General features: G+C 38.9%; 1 protein-coding gene across 1 annotated transcript in view; it reads right to left on the bottom strand.

Annotated features, from left to right (window-relative positions):
- Window positions 1-6,974, bottom strand: part of LOC150085912 (cytochrome P450 3A8-like) — a 36,135-nt gene extending 29,161 nt beyond the window's left edge. The window contains exons 1-3 of the mRNA XM_090374294.1: window positions 6,774-6,974; window positions 2,564-2,660; window positions 1,542-1,594 (exon numbers count right to left, since the gene is read on the bottom strand). Of these exons, the coding sequence (XP_090230420.1) occupies window positions 1,542-1,594; window positions 2,564-2,660; window positions 6,774-6,850 (227 nt within the window). The 5' untranslated portion in view covers window positions 6,851-6,974. The remainder of the gene's footprint in view (window positions 1-1,541; window positions 1,595-2,563; window positions 2,661-6,773) is intronic.
- Between the last annotated feature and the right edge of the window lie 10,072 nt (window positions 6,975-17,046).

Below are 17,046 nucleotides of genomic sequence, written 5' to 3'. Positions count from 1 at the left end.
GTTCTCCTTGGCAGTTAGTACTTGGCTTAGAAGCTAAACAATCCTTGCTCTCGTGGTCCTTCGCACCACATCGAACATAGGCAGGGTTACCACGACAAGATGTTTGTGAGTGGCCGTATTTTTGGCATTTAAAACACCTCAGTGGGTTTGGAATTTAAATCCTCACTGGGCAGTTTAAGTACCCTGCCTTGGTGGAACTTGGAAGCCGTGGGGTGTTAAACGTTAGGATGAGAACTCGGGTAGGGACGAGATTCCCATCCTTTCGCATTGATATTCTTTTGACAGCCGTCACTCCTTGTTCTTTCAATTCAGGCAGATTCTTCAGAGACATGAAGGTCCCAGTCTAAAACAAGAACTCGTGAAGAGTTCAAAGTTTTGTGGGGGGTTACGTTAATAGGTATTCTCCCTATTGATGTGGCTTTCAGGATTTTTTCAGCCTGTTTCTTATTTGTAGCTTCGACCAAAAGGTCGCCAGAACGCAGTCGTTTTACAGATTTAGATGATCCTGCCAACGCTTTTAATCCTTTCAGGATAAAGAAGGGTGACATCTTCCCAATTGACTGCTCTCCGGTGGAATGGAGAATGAGGAAGAGAGGTGTCACTGATGGTGGTGTATCCTCAGTTCTGGCTCTTTTTACAGAAGTGTTTTCATTTCGATTAGGTAGGGGCCTGTTTGGGGCCACAGAAGAAATGGAATTTAAATTACTCATATGGGTAAGAAAAAAAAAATTTCCGATGCCGTAAGTACCACGGAGTACTTAGGGCATCGGACATTCATCCACCCACCACGGAGCCCTACGAGGGGTCGCCCACTCTTGAACTATCAGATACTGCGTACACGAACGGGATGTCAAGTTCGCTTATGAGCACCATACCCAATAAGCCTTGATCCCGTCCCAGGACCAAAGGGAGGGAGATTATTGGAAAGCAGTTGACCGTAGCAGTAAGAACCACCCGCCGATTAAGCCCTGTCGGGCCGGTCCGGGACCACCCGTCTTGTCGAAGCAGGAGCCAAAGTGGTGTATCAAGGCTGGGCTCCTCACCCACCAGGATCCCCCTTTTCGAATGAAACGGGTCGGGGCGCACGGCTGCACACGCCGGATTCCAACGATGTAACCGTGGAACCAAGGTACGGCCGTTAGATCCCAGTGATGCTAATCTGGAAAACCAGCAGCATCACTGGGAGGTCCCCTCACCACGTACAGGTGTCCACGTCGAGGGGTTTTCAGACACGGCATGAAAATTAGTTCTTGAACTTACACTCCTACAGATGCTGTGATAAGAAAACTAGATATTACAAATGAGATACTCCAATTTCAATACAACAGCAACTCTATCCATTTTTGGCAGATATTTATAAAGAAAATCACACGATATTTATGTTTTCTACCTTGCAAACAAATAGCAAAAATTTATAAAAGGTTTTATGAATTAATAAATAAATATTTAATTAATATTTGTATTTAAAAGTTATTTATTTATTTTTATAAATATATATATATATATATATATAAACGCGCTTAAATGAATCGAATTCTTACCCAAACATTCTTCCATATTTCTGGTACAATTCGAGTTGTTTTAGATGAATCCCCTGAAAGGACGAATAAATAACAGTTACCTGTAATTACAATGAAATTCTCAGTATGCAGAAAAATTTTAAAGAAGAAATGTTGTTAATGAATCCCCAAGTAGTCTATTAATTCAGAATCAGTTAGGAATAGAATACGCAAAAGTCCAGTAGCCAAATGTAAAATAATAAGCAAAAGTTTGGTTGTTTTATTTACTGATTTCGGTTATTCTACCGTAGGAGAGGGAAAAAGACCCCGACACTAGGACCCCAGGTTACTCACTCTATAAAAAAATATTTTATAATCATTTGGGTTTAACATACCGTGTTTCTCGCTTGAATTGTTTCACTATAAAATCATTTCTTAAGACAAAAATGTAAGGTTTCCAACTGAGTAAGCTGTCAATTGGCCTACTAGTGCCAAAACCCACTAAGTTTCAAAACAGTGTATTCCTAGGATATTGAGTGTTGAACAGCTGAAATTTAAAACCTGTAATTTGTGGACTTCTTGGCAGATCAAGTTAAAATCACTTCTCAGACACCGTTTCACTGCTGCTGACATTTCAGTGGGATGAAAAGCTTATCGATGGAAAAGCTAACGAAATGAAAAGGAAATAAATGTTTCAATCCCATCTATTACTGCAATCAGTTTTTAATTTTAATTAGATTTATCCATCTAGATGGCTGTCTTCCGAGTACATAAATGCCAACAACATTGAAACTATCGTCTAAAAGGTGTTTTATTTATTTATTTATTTTTTAACTTGAACATTAAAAATTGTAATTGGTGAAAAATTCCAATTTCGTCTTTTCAGAAATACAAGAACGGACTGCAAGTTGAACGCAGAAAGTCTAGACATCTGAAGCGTGGTAGACTACCGTGAACGCGATGAATGCATTGAACGAACCTGGTGTACAGGGTATTCTTTCACTGTAATTACATAAATGATCAACTCTTACGTATTTAAGTTTTAAAAAATAAAAGTACTTTACCTTGCCTAATACCTCTAGAAATGTTCCAAAAATTGGATAAGGCTTCAGACACGGAATACCTCTTGATTGCCAATAGTTGTGTGTCCTGGTGAGATAACTGAAATAAGATACAATATATAAGAACCTTCATTTATCTCACTTCACGTATAATTCTTTAAAACTTGCAGGGGAAATGGCCCTTTCACCAGGTGGAGAGGGGCCCTTCCGCTCTCTTCTGTTTTGAACTGATTTGGATCGGAAAGACTTGGTTTTAGGAGAAGTGTTTAAAGTGGTATGAGAGAAAACTTTTACAGGAATTCTTACGAATTCCTGTAAAAGTCGAAGTTGTAATTTTTAGGAGCAAATTCAGAATGCCTGAAAGGTAATATTTCAATAATGTTTCCGATTTGTAATGATCCTAACCTTTTCGGTGAGTCAGCAGCATTTTTGAATTAAAAATGGCGAAGGTTAACTTACTTATTTATATTTCGTAATTTAAAATTGTAAATTTTAAATTAAAAACTCCATAAATTTAATCATAAATATGTTCAATTGGAAGGTCCGATTAGTATCTTTCATTTGGCAACAGAATGATTTTTGTTAATTTTGCTGTCTGGTAAAAGCTGGATCACGTCAAATACAGGAACGTATTCTTTAAAATCATTAACAATACATCCAAAAGAGGGCGACATTATTTCTTACTTTCGAGCCAGATTTCTTGGAATTGGGTTAGATAATAAGCTAGCTGGGATATACTAATTACTACTGCACGCAACAAGACTTCCCCACTTGCGGTAATCTTTGCTAGATCCGCCACGTGGGTATATGTTCCCTTCTCAGACTAAAGTAGAGAGAAAAACAACAAGTAGTTCATTCATTGGGCTTCCCACTCGGTACTAACGCTCTGAAAGAGAAGGCTTGTAAGCTACCTGTTGTTTTGCTCTCTGTTACACTCTTTTTAATTCGGATACCAACAGCTAAGTAAACTTTACGAGAATCGATTCCATTCTCAAGGCAATCAATTTTAGACTTGTCTTGGATTGCATCACGGAGCGCGAGATACAAGGAACATCGTCAACATCTACCAGCTGTTCCTACAGAAATCTGAGACTGTCTTTGTTTCCAAATTCTGAACACACACTTCCTTCGTGTATTCAGGTCCTTTTGCACAGCAATAGAACAAAAAAAGACTTAACTTTGTTTTTTTTTTTACTTTTAAGGAAGCTGACCTGAAGGTCCGTTTTTCATAAAAGCCATCGGACAAAGACATAAAGGAGTAAAAGTCAGAAAAGCCTTCCTATGAATTAAAAAATTCTAACTCACCGAACAGGTTCAAGAAACTTCTGATAGAATACATTTGAAATTCTAATAAACTTAAGAATCAACTTTTCTAAACGTTACCTTCCTTAACTCCTGAATTTTTAGGAAGGTACCGTAAATGTGCTACCAATGTGTAAATACGCTGTTTAAATGTACAGTGCTCAAGAATGTTCTTCGGTGAAAATGGAGATATTCTGCAATTTTAAATTGCGGCTACTTCATAATTTTGATTATAAAAATGTTCATAATTCAATTGTAAATAATCACGTGAACCACGTAACACACGGATCGCTCTCTCTATTGTGGTTCTTTCATCCTTGCAACAGGTAATATTTGAAATCTTAAAATAATATACTGAATTGTATATAAAAATTCTACTTTATTTTCGATCTGATATCTTCAATATTACCTGTACCATTTCATAACTGTTCAAATTTCATACTTCTCTTTGCATCTCTTATCTTACAGGATACTCCTTTCTCCCCAAAAAAAGGCCTTTTTACAGTTATTTCCATACTAATACAACGAAAAAGGGCCAAAAACTTAATACATTATTATGTATCGCTTTAAGCGCTAATTCAGTGAACTTCGTAACTTAACGAGAACTGCTGTTGCATATTAGAGATATGCGGCTGGTAGCAGAGCGTTTGTAAGAGCCAGTGACCAATTTTATACCAATTTAGAACATCTGAGAGCGAACACAAGTTGAAAAGGCAAGTGTGGGTACAGCTGGTAAATTGTAAGCTTCCTTAAATTTATGGTTAATATCTTCCATAAACAGCGATTTATTGATACGCACAAACAGATTTATTCTCACATAAAGGTTTTTCCTCCATTAGATCTATTCCCACAACTCGTCAACTGTATGAAAAGTTATAATGGCGGCCAGAACAAAACTTAGCGATCTCTGTTATTCGATTGAATTTTTCCACGGTGCATTGTACTTGCTAATTATCCTCCTGCCAGAAGTTATGACGTCACTACTCACGCGACGCACTGTTTAGCTTAAGTTAAGGCCTTACTTTCAGGTCTCACCAAAACTAACCAAAGTATCACTACAGTGGTGACGTCACAACTACTGGCTTGAGGATAACTAGAAAGCACCCCGGTGCATTATTGAAATGAAATTTCATGCAAAGTTATAAAAATAGCACATATCTCGTTATAATTTTATCCAACGCCACGTGATAATACATTTATCAGGTGGCGTTGGAGTGCGACGCCAGCGCCACCTGAAAAATGTATTGTCTTTTTATAGTTTTTAAATAAAGGCTTTACAGTGATATTTTTTTATTTATTTTCATCAGTACTACTATATTTTATTGATTAAATTTTCCATTTATTTGTGTTCTAAGTTTTTGTTCTTCTTTGAAGGCTATCTTTTGCTTCACTAATCCGGATGACCTCTTCACCCATTTAATTCGGATTAGCGAGGATTTACTGTATTTCCATAAATTTTCTCTCAAATAAATAATTTTAATTCTTTCTACAACTGCAATCATTGAACTAATTCAATCCTACTCATTTATGCATATTGCAACTTCAAAATTAACTCAATATATAACAATTCCATTTCTCTCTCTCTCTCTCTCTCTCTCACACACACACACATTTTAACAATATAAATTTTCTTTACAATTTGAACCAACCGAATACTAACTAAACATTTCCTTATATATTTCTTGTAATTTCTTCAACTTCACCCTTACTTTTTTCTTATAATCTACAAAGTATTCTTAAAATAATATACAAAGTTGTATGTTATTTTAGAGTAGAATAATTTCCGATACAACACAGTTCAGAGGACTTTTGTTCCTTCTCTTTCAAGGTTCGGGTCTCTTTGTGTGGATTCCTTCCAGGGAGTGCGGTGAAGTATCTCTTCTTAGTTAAAGTCTGCCCTATGCTTCTTCCAGTACTCTTATTTTGGGAACAGTTGGCTATTAGTACTAAAGGAAATTGCCACTGCAGTAGTGAGGGGCACTGACTGTCTTGGCTTGTTACCCACCTTCCAGATCAACTTCTAGCAAAGGAAGATGCCCGACGACAGATAAGCTAAACTTTCCCTAATAACGTTACTGCTTGAGGAGTGACTGGACAAGAAGTACGTTTTACTTTACTCTTTTCGATACTTTCTCTCCTAACACTGAGACTTCTCTCTTTAACCCAGTTCTGGAAACTCTCCTAGAACTACAACAGCAACAACACTCAACTTTTAGTGCGAAAACTTTATTTCCTCCTCATTCACTTATTTCCACCTATCTCATTTAAACCTGACCCAATCACGGTGTTACTCTTTAAACTCACTCTTCTCATACGTCCATAACTCCCATCCTGTTTTTTCCAAACAACGCAACTCTTTCATCATTATCGACAGATCTCCTGCTGACCATACCTTTGAACTTCTCCATACAGACGCCCAGTACAAAATTCATGAAGTGCCGCGTCCTCAAGTTGTAATAGAAGGATTAAACTATTGTCAGGAACTTAATTTTAACCTACTACTGTACCATACCATTGTTCACCATATTCCTCAAATGCCCTACTTCCAGGCTTACTCCCACTAATCGAAATATTACGGTAATGATTTTCTTTATTCCTGAAATGTTATGTTATTTGGTTTTTAGGAGCATTAGCAACTAAGGCCATATTGCTCCGAGGATATGCGGTGGTCATTCACTGACCTTTCCGCATCCTCCGTATTTGGTGGTCACGGGCTCGAACCCCAGTCTAATCAAGAAGCGTGTGCTACCGCTGCTGCTTCTGCCCACCTGGCTACGGAGGCGCCTATTCCTGAAATGGTTTTACTTCCACCAACCATTCTTTCTAAGAGAAGTATATTTGTGAGACTGTCTTACAAGTGATTAAACGCCGATGCTCTCAGAACTAACTATTACACACTAAGAGTACTTACAAGTACGACGCAACCAAGGCCAACAGCGGCACCACGTATAAAAACCAACCAGGAACGCCAATCTCGAATAGTTCCATCGTGGAGATGAACTCGAACTCCGTGCCTGAGGAAATTTATCGAAATGCTCTCAACAGCGACAGGAATTCACTGAAAACACAGAAGGCGGTTAATGAGCCTTTATCCGGGATAGCTGCGTCATCTCATCTGCGGACGCAATACATGCGCTGTTGGTGATAGTTGGAAGTACATGACGCAACATAACTCCACGTGACAACAGCCTTTCCAAGCTCGCGTTGCATAACCATGCGTATAGCGCAGTAACACGGACAACGGAATTGTTTTTCTTTAAGCAACAGGTGCCAATTATTTGAGTCTATTGAGGAATGCTGCAATGTTCTGTTCCGATAAGGATATCAGAATGAAATACCCGATAAAAATACCCGACAGATACTATCAGTTCACAGGCTCCCTCCCCTGCCATATTTGGCATCTATTTCTCTACGAAAACAAGAATGAATCATACAATTCGTATGGGCAAACTCTGTGAGCGACTGTGTTAATCTTCTTTATTAATCCCTTACTAGAGGATTTTGTGGATTCTCTACCATGCAGATAGAGAATTATGTACGTGCACGAAGTCAGTTGCAGTAACGACCTGTGCGTTTAGCTGCTATAGAAAATAACTGTAAACTCCTCTGGCATTACATCTGTCCCGGAATACATAAGCAGAGAAGGATTAGATTAGCGCGAGGTAATTTAGGTCATGAAGCCCTTGGTCACGCTTTTAAATGCCGTTTGTTTGTGGGATGAAAAAATCCTTCACCTTCGCTATGAAACAGCCAACTGAGTCAAGGTCGAAAAGTCTCGAAGTTCCTCACATTGTCAACGGGAACCGAATCCGGATTTATTGCTGAAAATTGCGAGAAATAATTCGAGGAATTATTTTTCGACCAAATACGTGTGGAAGTCCGGATAAGTTTAACTGCATCTTCTTTGAAACTTCTTTGTTCGGCTTCGACTCCAAATTTTTAAGGAGCGCAGAAATCGAGACGACATGGATGTGTTGGAATTATGAGGACAATGATCGTGCACTATTCAACTCTGTACCATGCATTCGTTAGCAGTTTCTGAGTGTAAAATGTAGGAAACACGTACTACTTCATATTCTTTTTACGTGCACAAGAATATGCCTCGGAAGAACAAAGAAAATTGGGAGGAAACCTCACAGCTCAAATGGACTCGATGATATTTGTTTAAAAGTTCCCTCCACTTGCAGAAAGGCAACGGTTGAACCGCTCTTGATGGTATTGAGGAAAATTTTTTACGATGTCTTTCAGTGCCCTCAACGAAGTTTTCATCCACTTCCTACACGAGATCCAGCCAAAAAAAAAAAAAAAATTGAATTTAAGCGAGGTTTTTAGTAACCGCAGCACATGCGGAATAATGGAGCTGTTTCACAGCATTTTACTGGATTAGCTTCTTTCTACCGTAAAAGATGTCGATTAGTTATGCCCGAAAAATACACCATGCACGAACAAGCAAGCTTATGGTGAGGAATCAACTTTAAGGATAAGTGCACCAGGGTTCAGCTACTTACAGCAACAATCGTTAGGGTATTTTTTTTTTTTTTTTTTTTTTTATAGGCTTTGTGGCCATAATGCACCTCCCAAGGTTTTTGCAGTACTTTGATCCAAGTCCGAGGCGGGAATCGAACCCGCGACCTTTGCTCAATTCGACCAAAATTAAGCTCACGAGCACTTATTGTATAGCTTTTACCTGTGTGATAAAGCGCTCGTGTTTACACTCATTGCTGTTACTGGTTGAAGAAGCAGCATTCTGTATCGAAGCTGATAGAGCAAATCTGTTAAAACATAACAGCTCCTGCTCACTGGACGTAATCAATCAAAGGGCAAAGGCTACAACTGTTTCAAGTATTCAGTGGCCTTTGTGAAATCTAGAAACGCGTTATCTACAATTAATATCCTCCTCGGAGCTGTTTCTTCGTGAAGAGTGCGCTTCTTTGAATGACCCTTGTCTTTTTTGTCAAGTACTCGGCAATCGCTAATAGGATCTATGGCGATATGCGATGTCTCAGTGGAGAAGTGGTTAAATATGGTATTGTCTTTAAATAATGGAAAGATGACTCTTCGTGGACTCTTCTAATGGTGTATCTCTTGCCGAATGCTCTCAAGCAAAAGGAAATTAAAATAAAAACAATTTTATATTTGGAGCTTTCATAAAATTTGTTCTACCAGAAATTTCATTAAATTCGGTCCAATAAAAATCCGGCTATTATTATTTCTTTGTCTGTCCGCATGTATTAAGTCTACTATCAGATGAATTTTCGTAAAATATTTCATTTGGCTTTTTCGCTACGATTTCTGTGCTTTCACTAATTTCATTAAAACCGCACTAATCGAAAATCCGCCAATTTCTCTCTTCTCCCCTTCCCTCTTCATACACATAGGCTATCCATATATCGTATATTATACTGAAGCACTGGATATTATTTCGTAGAATATAAGTAGATTACAGGTACAATATCGGATGCCTCGTGGCTTAGCTAGACCGGCACTCATTCTGAAACAACTGAACTCGTTTCACAAGTCCTGCTGTAGAATTCCTTTTTAAGCTCTGTAAATGTCTTTGACAAAAGGAACTGAATGCATTGCTTATCTGGAGAAACCGGAGGAGAAAACATACCCTGAATTAATGTTTCGTGGCAGGCAGTTCGACAGTAGGATTAAGAAAACAGAGAAAGATGCGACTGATCTAAAGAAAGAAAGCTCAGCGATTTGAGAGGGGCAGTGGCTTTTTAGGGGGAACATGGAAAGAGTACCGACATACAGCTTCGGATCTTAATCCAGATGGCTGACAGGCCTTTATAGTAACTACAAGGACCGATCATCCAACTGAGAAACGGTTATATTTAGGCTTAATAGTCGGCAGTGTTATCTGTGGGAAGCTGGGATAGCTCTAAAGGATTTCCAGGGTCAAATCGTTTGATATACTCTATTGCTGATTATGCGTGGGGATGCAGAAATTCCCCTCCCCCAGGCACTAGAAGAACCATTGTTCGACCTGATAATGGATGTATAGAGAGCGAGTGGAGAACTTTAAGTGGAATTAAAGATACAATTAAATGTGGTAATAAACGCAAATCATCATAACTGTCAGTTGTTGTTGTAGATGGGTTTTAGGAGCATCAGCAACTAAGGTCATATTGTTTCGTGTATATTGCCTGTAAATTGCGTGTGTTCTGAGGTCGATTTTCTGTTTTCCGGATGAAAAACCATGATACCTTTGCCTGAGACCGACTAACTCAGCTAAGTTGTGAAAAAAGCCCATAAACGTTCCTCATGTTATCGCTGGGACTCAAACTCGGGTCTTTTCTACCCGGTGTGGAGAGGACGGCGATTCTTCCAACTGTGCTACCCACGAGGGCGTAACTATCAGATTATTATCGCTAAGCAGTTGAAATATCGATTGGTGATGGAGTGTTTTCAGGAAAAATCAAAAGACAGATCTGCAATTGATTCTAAGAAATATCAAAATTCAAGCAGGGTCAAAGAACAAATTAATTTCAAACTTCGTATATTATTGCGAACGTCGATAAAGCTTCAAGTAATTCTAAGTGCACTGAGAAAAGTTTCTCAACGGCGATTCAAAGAAGTTAAGACTGATAAAGGCAATGAAACTTGCGAGAGTGGGGGTTTGTGACTTTCTGGATATGCAGCCTAATCAAAAATAATTTCCATCCCAATTGGGGCGAATTTAATATTACTTTATGTTACTGCACGTGTTTCTTTTAGAACGCATATAACTTTCAAAAGTATTTAGATTATTAATGCCTTCCTTCGCACATTTTGAATTATGGCATTGATAAGGTCCTAAAACTCTACAACAACTTTCGCAGGACACTCTGGTTTTTCATCCAGTAAACACAAACAGATATTAGAATACAATCTACAGAACCAATATTGAACGGGTTTTTTACTGAAATTTGGTCAAGCATAATAAAAATTTAATTCCTTTCGATAATCTCGAAGATATCTTTTAATTAAGAATTGTCTTTGATTATTCTCCAAAATATTTGTAACCCATAAAATATCTTAAGAGTAACACCTCTAAAAAAACTTATCCCAAATTGTATGACGAAACTCACTGTCAAAGAGAATTCGCACTGCAATGAAGTGTTTCAAAGTGAAATAACGTAGCTCCATGAAAGATAACCTCGCATGCGATGAAAAAAAATACTGAGCTTCGCTTTCTGACAAAGGGAAGTTTAATAAGCTTCGCCCACTTCGCTGAAGGGTGTACGTTATGACGTACATCCTCCGTAGGGTTCATAATCATCGTTCATTTGGAAAGTGCGTGTGGCAAATTACAAAGACTACGTCACATTTCGTGTGTGCGCAAGTGCAATTATATCCGCGGTACTTAAGTACAGTTAACTGCTTTGGCAGAATTTCAAGTTCAGTTTGTTATTCGGCCAAATTAGTACATAAATTGCGGATAACCTTTGCCACAATTCTCGAGGAAAACAGCATCCTTCCTAACAGCCTGAGGCAGTAGAGCAGAAAACGCAATATTACTTTTGTGAAAATTATTCGTCGGTATAATTTTGTAATGTTATCGAACAACGGTAACACCCAGCTGTCTAAAATCTTCTACCCTACACTAACACGTGTAGGGTAGTCTTATAGTCTTATCTTCCTTGGTTAAATTCGTTAGATTTCTACACCAATACTCTGGTGTTGGTTCCCTCCCCCCTTTTTGGAGTTGGGGAAGAACGGTGGATTGGAGATTACCTTAAATGTCCTGAAATTTTGAAAAGGATCATATATGATGTTACAAATTTATCGCATTGTTTCTATACGGGGAGGGAAACATATGGAATCGTAATTGGTACTGAACGCTTCCCAGGTACCAATGGTAACGACGTTTCCTTCGAGTGGTGTCCAAACGTCTGAAAAACAGAAAAAAAAAAAAAATGCTGAACATTAAATCTTTCTAAAAGACCCAAATATAAATTTCAGGAAAATTCTTCCACCTCAGTGGATGGATTTTCTTGAAATTCTCAAATGATTGTCAAGTTCCTACACGCGGAGAGACAGACACGGTTGAAGACAATAACACTGCAGAACAGCGAAAGAGAAGTATACAGAATTGCAAAGGCATGACAAGAAAATAAAATGAATCATCATTTACAAGCCATCCACGAGCATCTTAGATAACCTACATACATTATCAGCGGAAAGCAGTTCCTTGGAAAACCTGTTCCCGCATTTCGTTACATGTTTGTTATACGGGGCGTTATCGCACCTGCCTCACATAAAATAAAAGTACAAATACCTATAAAATAATGTGCATACCATAAATGTCTATAACTTAAAGAAATCTAGTAGTTTTAGCCAAAAAAACAATTTTACTCTGGTGACTTCAGACAAGATCTATCTGTACATTAGCATTAGCATTAGTAGAGGCATAAGATGCAAAAAAGCAAGCTTATACAGCATCAGCCAAAAAAAAAAAAAAAAACTCCCATTTCACCCCTCCGTTCGATCGAAATACCTGTCCAGCTGAGATTTAAATTTATTTAGGCTATCAACTTCCACAACAAGGGATGGAAGTCTGTTCCACCAACCAACTACACTCTGGTTAAAGACAAATTTCCGCACATCTATCCTACATCTGTCTTTCCTCAATTTGAATTTATGCCCTCTCAGGTTCTGAGGAAGAGGAAGAATCTCATCGGCGTTGAGTATGCTCAAACCATTATACACCTCTATCAGATCACCTCGCAGGTGCCTAGTCTCCAGACACTGTATTTCGCAAAACTTAAGCCTTTCTTCGTAAGAACAACCCTTTGTTCCATTCACTAATCTTGTTGCCCTTCTCTGTACTCGTTCCAGCAGCTCTACATCCTTCTTGAAATGAGGCCTCCAGACCTGTATACAGTACTCAAGATGTGGCCTAATCACTGCCTTATACAAGGGAATAATTACTGCCTTATTCCTGTTAGAAAAATTCCTGTTTATCATTGACAAGACACCATGAGCTACTCTTGCAGACTGTCTGCACTGCTCAGAAAACTTCATATCTGCCAGCACAATTACCCCCAGGTCCATTTCATTCTCTACCACTGTCAGTGTAGTACCACAGAGTTGATACGTTGCTCTGGAGTTGCTGTTTCCCATATGTAGTACTTTACATTTGTCAATGTTAAACTTCATTTGCCTCCTCTCAGCCCATCTGCTCAACCTTTCCAGATCCTGTTGAAGCAGCAGCAAACTGTCAGTAGTGTCCTTAACAACCCTGCCAACCTTTGTATCGCCTGAAAACGTGGCCATTAAGCTTGATATACCATCATCAATATCATTTATAAATACAGAAAACAACAATGGACCCAACACTGAACCCTCAGGGACTCCACTAATAACATTAGTCCACGATGAGCAGTGTCCATTGATTACCACTCTCTGTCTTCATCTCTTTCATCCTCAACCATCCCTTTATCCATAGTAGCAATTTGCCTCCAATGCCACACTGCTCCAATTTGTGCAGCAGTCTTTCATGTGCAACAGTATCAAAAGCCTTTCTAAGATCCAAATATATAATATCAAAGTTATTTCCTGCATCCAGTTCTTTTGTGACTGCATCATAGTATCCAATCAAATTGGTCAGGCAAGACTTTCCCTTAACAAAACCATGCTGTGTCCGAGCTATAACTGAAGTCTTGTCTAGATGATCTTGCTGTGCTTCTTTAACTAGTGCCTCAATTAATTTCCCTGGAACAGAAGTTAAACTCACAGGTCTATAATTACTTGTGTCAGGCTTCGATGCTCCTTTGTAAATTGGGGTCACATTTGCACATCTCCAGTCTAGGGGTACCTCCCCCTGAGTCCAAAGATGCTCTCATAATTAGGGCTAATGGTTTGCTTACTTCCTTTGCTGCCTCCTTTAATATAACTGGATAGATCCCGTCCACCCCGGGTGCCTTTTTTTATGTTTATCTTCAACAATGTCTCCTCCACTTTCCTCAGTTATTACAAAATCATCTAGCTCGCTGCCAGAGTTTACTTCACCTCTGGCATTTCCCTTTTTGAATAATTCCTCATGTGTGAATGTAGACGCAAAATATTCGTTTAGTTTGTTAGCCAACTGAGCAGGATCAGCACCAGTTGAACCATCAATATCCAGGGGACCAATCTGATTCTTCCCTTTCCTTCTAGAGTTTACATAGGTAAAGAACCTATTTCTGTTTTTCTTTGCCTCCTTTGCCATGTATTTCTCCTAACCCGCCTTTGCCTGCCTAATCTCCTTTGTGACATGGTTACAGACAAGCTCATATCTATCATAAGCTTCCATGTCACTTGTTTTTATGCTCTGTCACATATCTAATTAGTTCATCTGACATCCATTTAGGCCTAAACCTTGAACAATATTTCTTAGATGGTATGTAGTAGTTTCCAAGATAAATTCTTGGAATGATTCCCATTTTGAGTTTGCTGTTGGTAACACATCAGTTGGTCCCACTGTATAGAATTTAAATACTGTCTCAGACCATCGTAGTCTCCTTTACGAAAGCAAAAACCCTTCCCTTTACCCCTAATGGTAGTTAACTCTTTGAGTAAATCCCTCTTCAGCACACTGTGATCACTGCCACCTAGTTGTGCCTTTATCTGCAGATTCTTAATGCATGAATAATCACTACGGATAATCAGATCAAGAGTATTACTCCCTCTAGTTGCCTCCCGAACATGCTGATTTAGAAAACAATCATCCAATAAATCCCCAAAAGTCTTGCTAGTTTGTGAGTGACCAACCCACAAATTCCAGTCAATATCTGGGAAATTAAAATCCCCCATTATAAGACTCTCTGATTTACTGGCCCACTCTATTTCCCTGTACAGTTTCTTATTATACTCATCAGAGAGCGATGTCGACTAACTTCACTTCCTTGGACTTTATGTATTTCTTAACTAATAGCATAACCCATCCTCCCTTCCTATCCTTTTTGTACACATTGTATTCCCCAAATTCGGGTTCTACATCCCTTATAACTGTGTGACACCACGTCGCTGATATCCCAACAATTTCTGCCTTTGATGTTTTGAGCAATACCTCAAATTCATCAAATTTATTTACCAAACTCCTAGCATTGGTGTACACGGAAGTATACATGCACCTGTTCCTAATTTTAGCTGCCCTAACACAATCCATGTGTTTACTTGTACTGCAATGACTCCCAGCAGTCTCTAAAATACCCTGAATCTTGTTTTCCAGACGGCTGCTCATTCTAATAGAAGCAGTGCAAGAATCATTTTTACCTCTGCCTGCAGGTATTGTTAATGTTTTAGCCTGTGAATTCTCCCAAGCTAGAAGTTTTCCGACCCACCTAACACTGCCTCGATAGCATCAGCAAACATTCTTGCACCCTTTCTATTTAAGTGTATCCCATCCCTGTAGAAGCAGTCTCTCCTGTTAACATGTACAGACCAGGCTGAAAAAAATTCTACCCCTTCAGTCTTGCACAATCTTTCCAGGGCCAAGTTGATCGACAAGGCTCTCATCATATACTCCCTTCTATCGTGTGTGGGCAGAATTGCAGACACTTTCGAATTCAACCCTAATTCACGGCTTTTTTTCAACAGTGACCTGTACTTGTTAAGTAATTCTGCCGGTCTCCTACTCTTAATATTATTAGTGCCAACGTGTACAACTATATCACCTTTTGTGCTCCTAAAAGATGATATCAGCTGTATAACGTCAGCAACCTTTGCCCCTGGCAGACATACCCTGGTCCTGTTCCAGCTATCCTTTTTACAAAGCATGTTTCCCGTTTCCCTGACAATAGGGTCACCAACAACTACTAGTTCCTGTGGGACCAGATTCTGCCTTGGGGGTTGCCGCTGTGTACAGCCACAGACTCTACTGCTTGATATCAGTTGGTCCCGGAAGTTCCTATAGAGAACAGACCACAAAAGGGTGTCCGGCGCACAACTTTGACGAATATAGCGGGTTGTGTCTATGATTCTTTAGTCCCGCTCACCCCTTCACGTCAATTGTGTTGTCTGCTTTTACATTGATTGTATTGAAGATTAATCTCAGCCCTCTTGGGTAGCATAGGTGGCAGGATCGCCGTCCGCCCCACACCTGGTGAAGAGACCTGGGTTTGAATCCCGTCGATGAAGGGAGGAATTTTTATGGGTCTTTTTAACAACGTGACTCAGGCGAGGGTAATGTTTGTTTGTTATTTTTCCCGGAAACTCGGATTTTTCGTCCAGTAAACAGAAAATTGACCTCTGAACTCAATTTACACAGATCAACATGTCCTTAGACACCGATGCTCCTAAAACCAAACAACCACCAACCAGTTTAATCTTGTGATATTGCATCTATTTATCCGATACCGGAAGTGTCATGAAAATTGAAAATTTTTGTATATTCTTATTTTCCTAGGTTAACATATTTCATTCGTTCTTTAATAGAAATTGAACTTAGACACTGTTAAACTTGTTTAATCTGATCTCTTTGCTTGTTTGTTTCTGGGAATCTTTTCTTCCATCCCAAAATGTTTTCTGGGCAAGCATCAATACGGTGCTGGCAACTTTAAAAAGAAACGTTTGGAATACGTTGTTTACAGACGCTACCCACTGCCTCATTGCCTTAAATGCCACGGGGATAATTCAGAGTGCGCCGAAAGAAATTCGAAGATCAGGAATGTGTCCCACATTAAGATGAGTAAATGTTGCCGTCATTTTAATTTTACTTTTGGATCCTAGCGAGAAAAGCTGACACGACCCTAATGAAATAAACTTTCATGGGGAAATGCGATTTTTATTGTAACAAAAATTAGATCGCATTTATAACAAAAAATCAAATTTTAACAAAACAAGTCACCAACTGGTACTGGAAGCAAATTCAATTAAAACGAAGATTTTAACCACAATAACTGAATTGCGGGTGGTACAAGAAAGAGTCTTTAAAAACACGAGTCACTTCGTATTTCGAACATATCAAATGCAGATTTATCTCTGATAAGATTGGCGCTATCCTGACATCACGTGATGTAGCTGCTGTCTTTGAACAACCAAAGTACCACACTTTTTTCAAATATAACATCACAATATTCCGAAACAACTAACATTTTTCATTAGCGTCCCACAAACGGCTTGTTCACTTCCAGATTTTTAAGAGCATATTGGGATGATATATTCCCTTGACCCCCAAAGATTGTTGAGTAATAATTCGAAAAGGAAAGTAACGA

This window comes from Mastigoproctus giganteus, chromosome 5 (assembly GCF_048544385.1).
Source record: "Mastigoproctus giganteus isolate SK-2022 chromosome 5, ASM4854438v1, whole genome shotgun sequence".
NCBI lineage: Eukaryota > Metazoa > Arthropoda > Arachnida > Uropygi > Thelyphonidae > Mastigoproctus > Mastigoproctus giganteus.
This window is presented reverse-complemented; position numbering and strand designations above follow the sequence as displayed.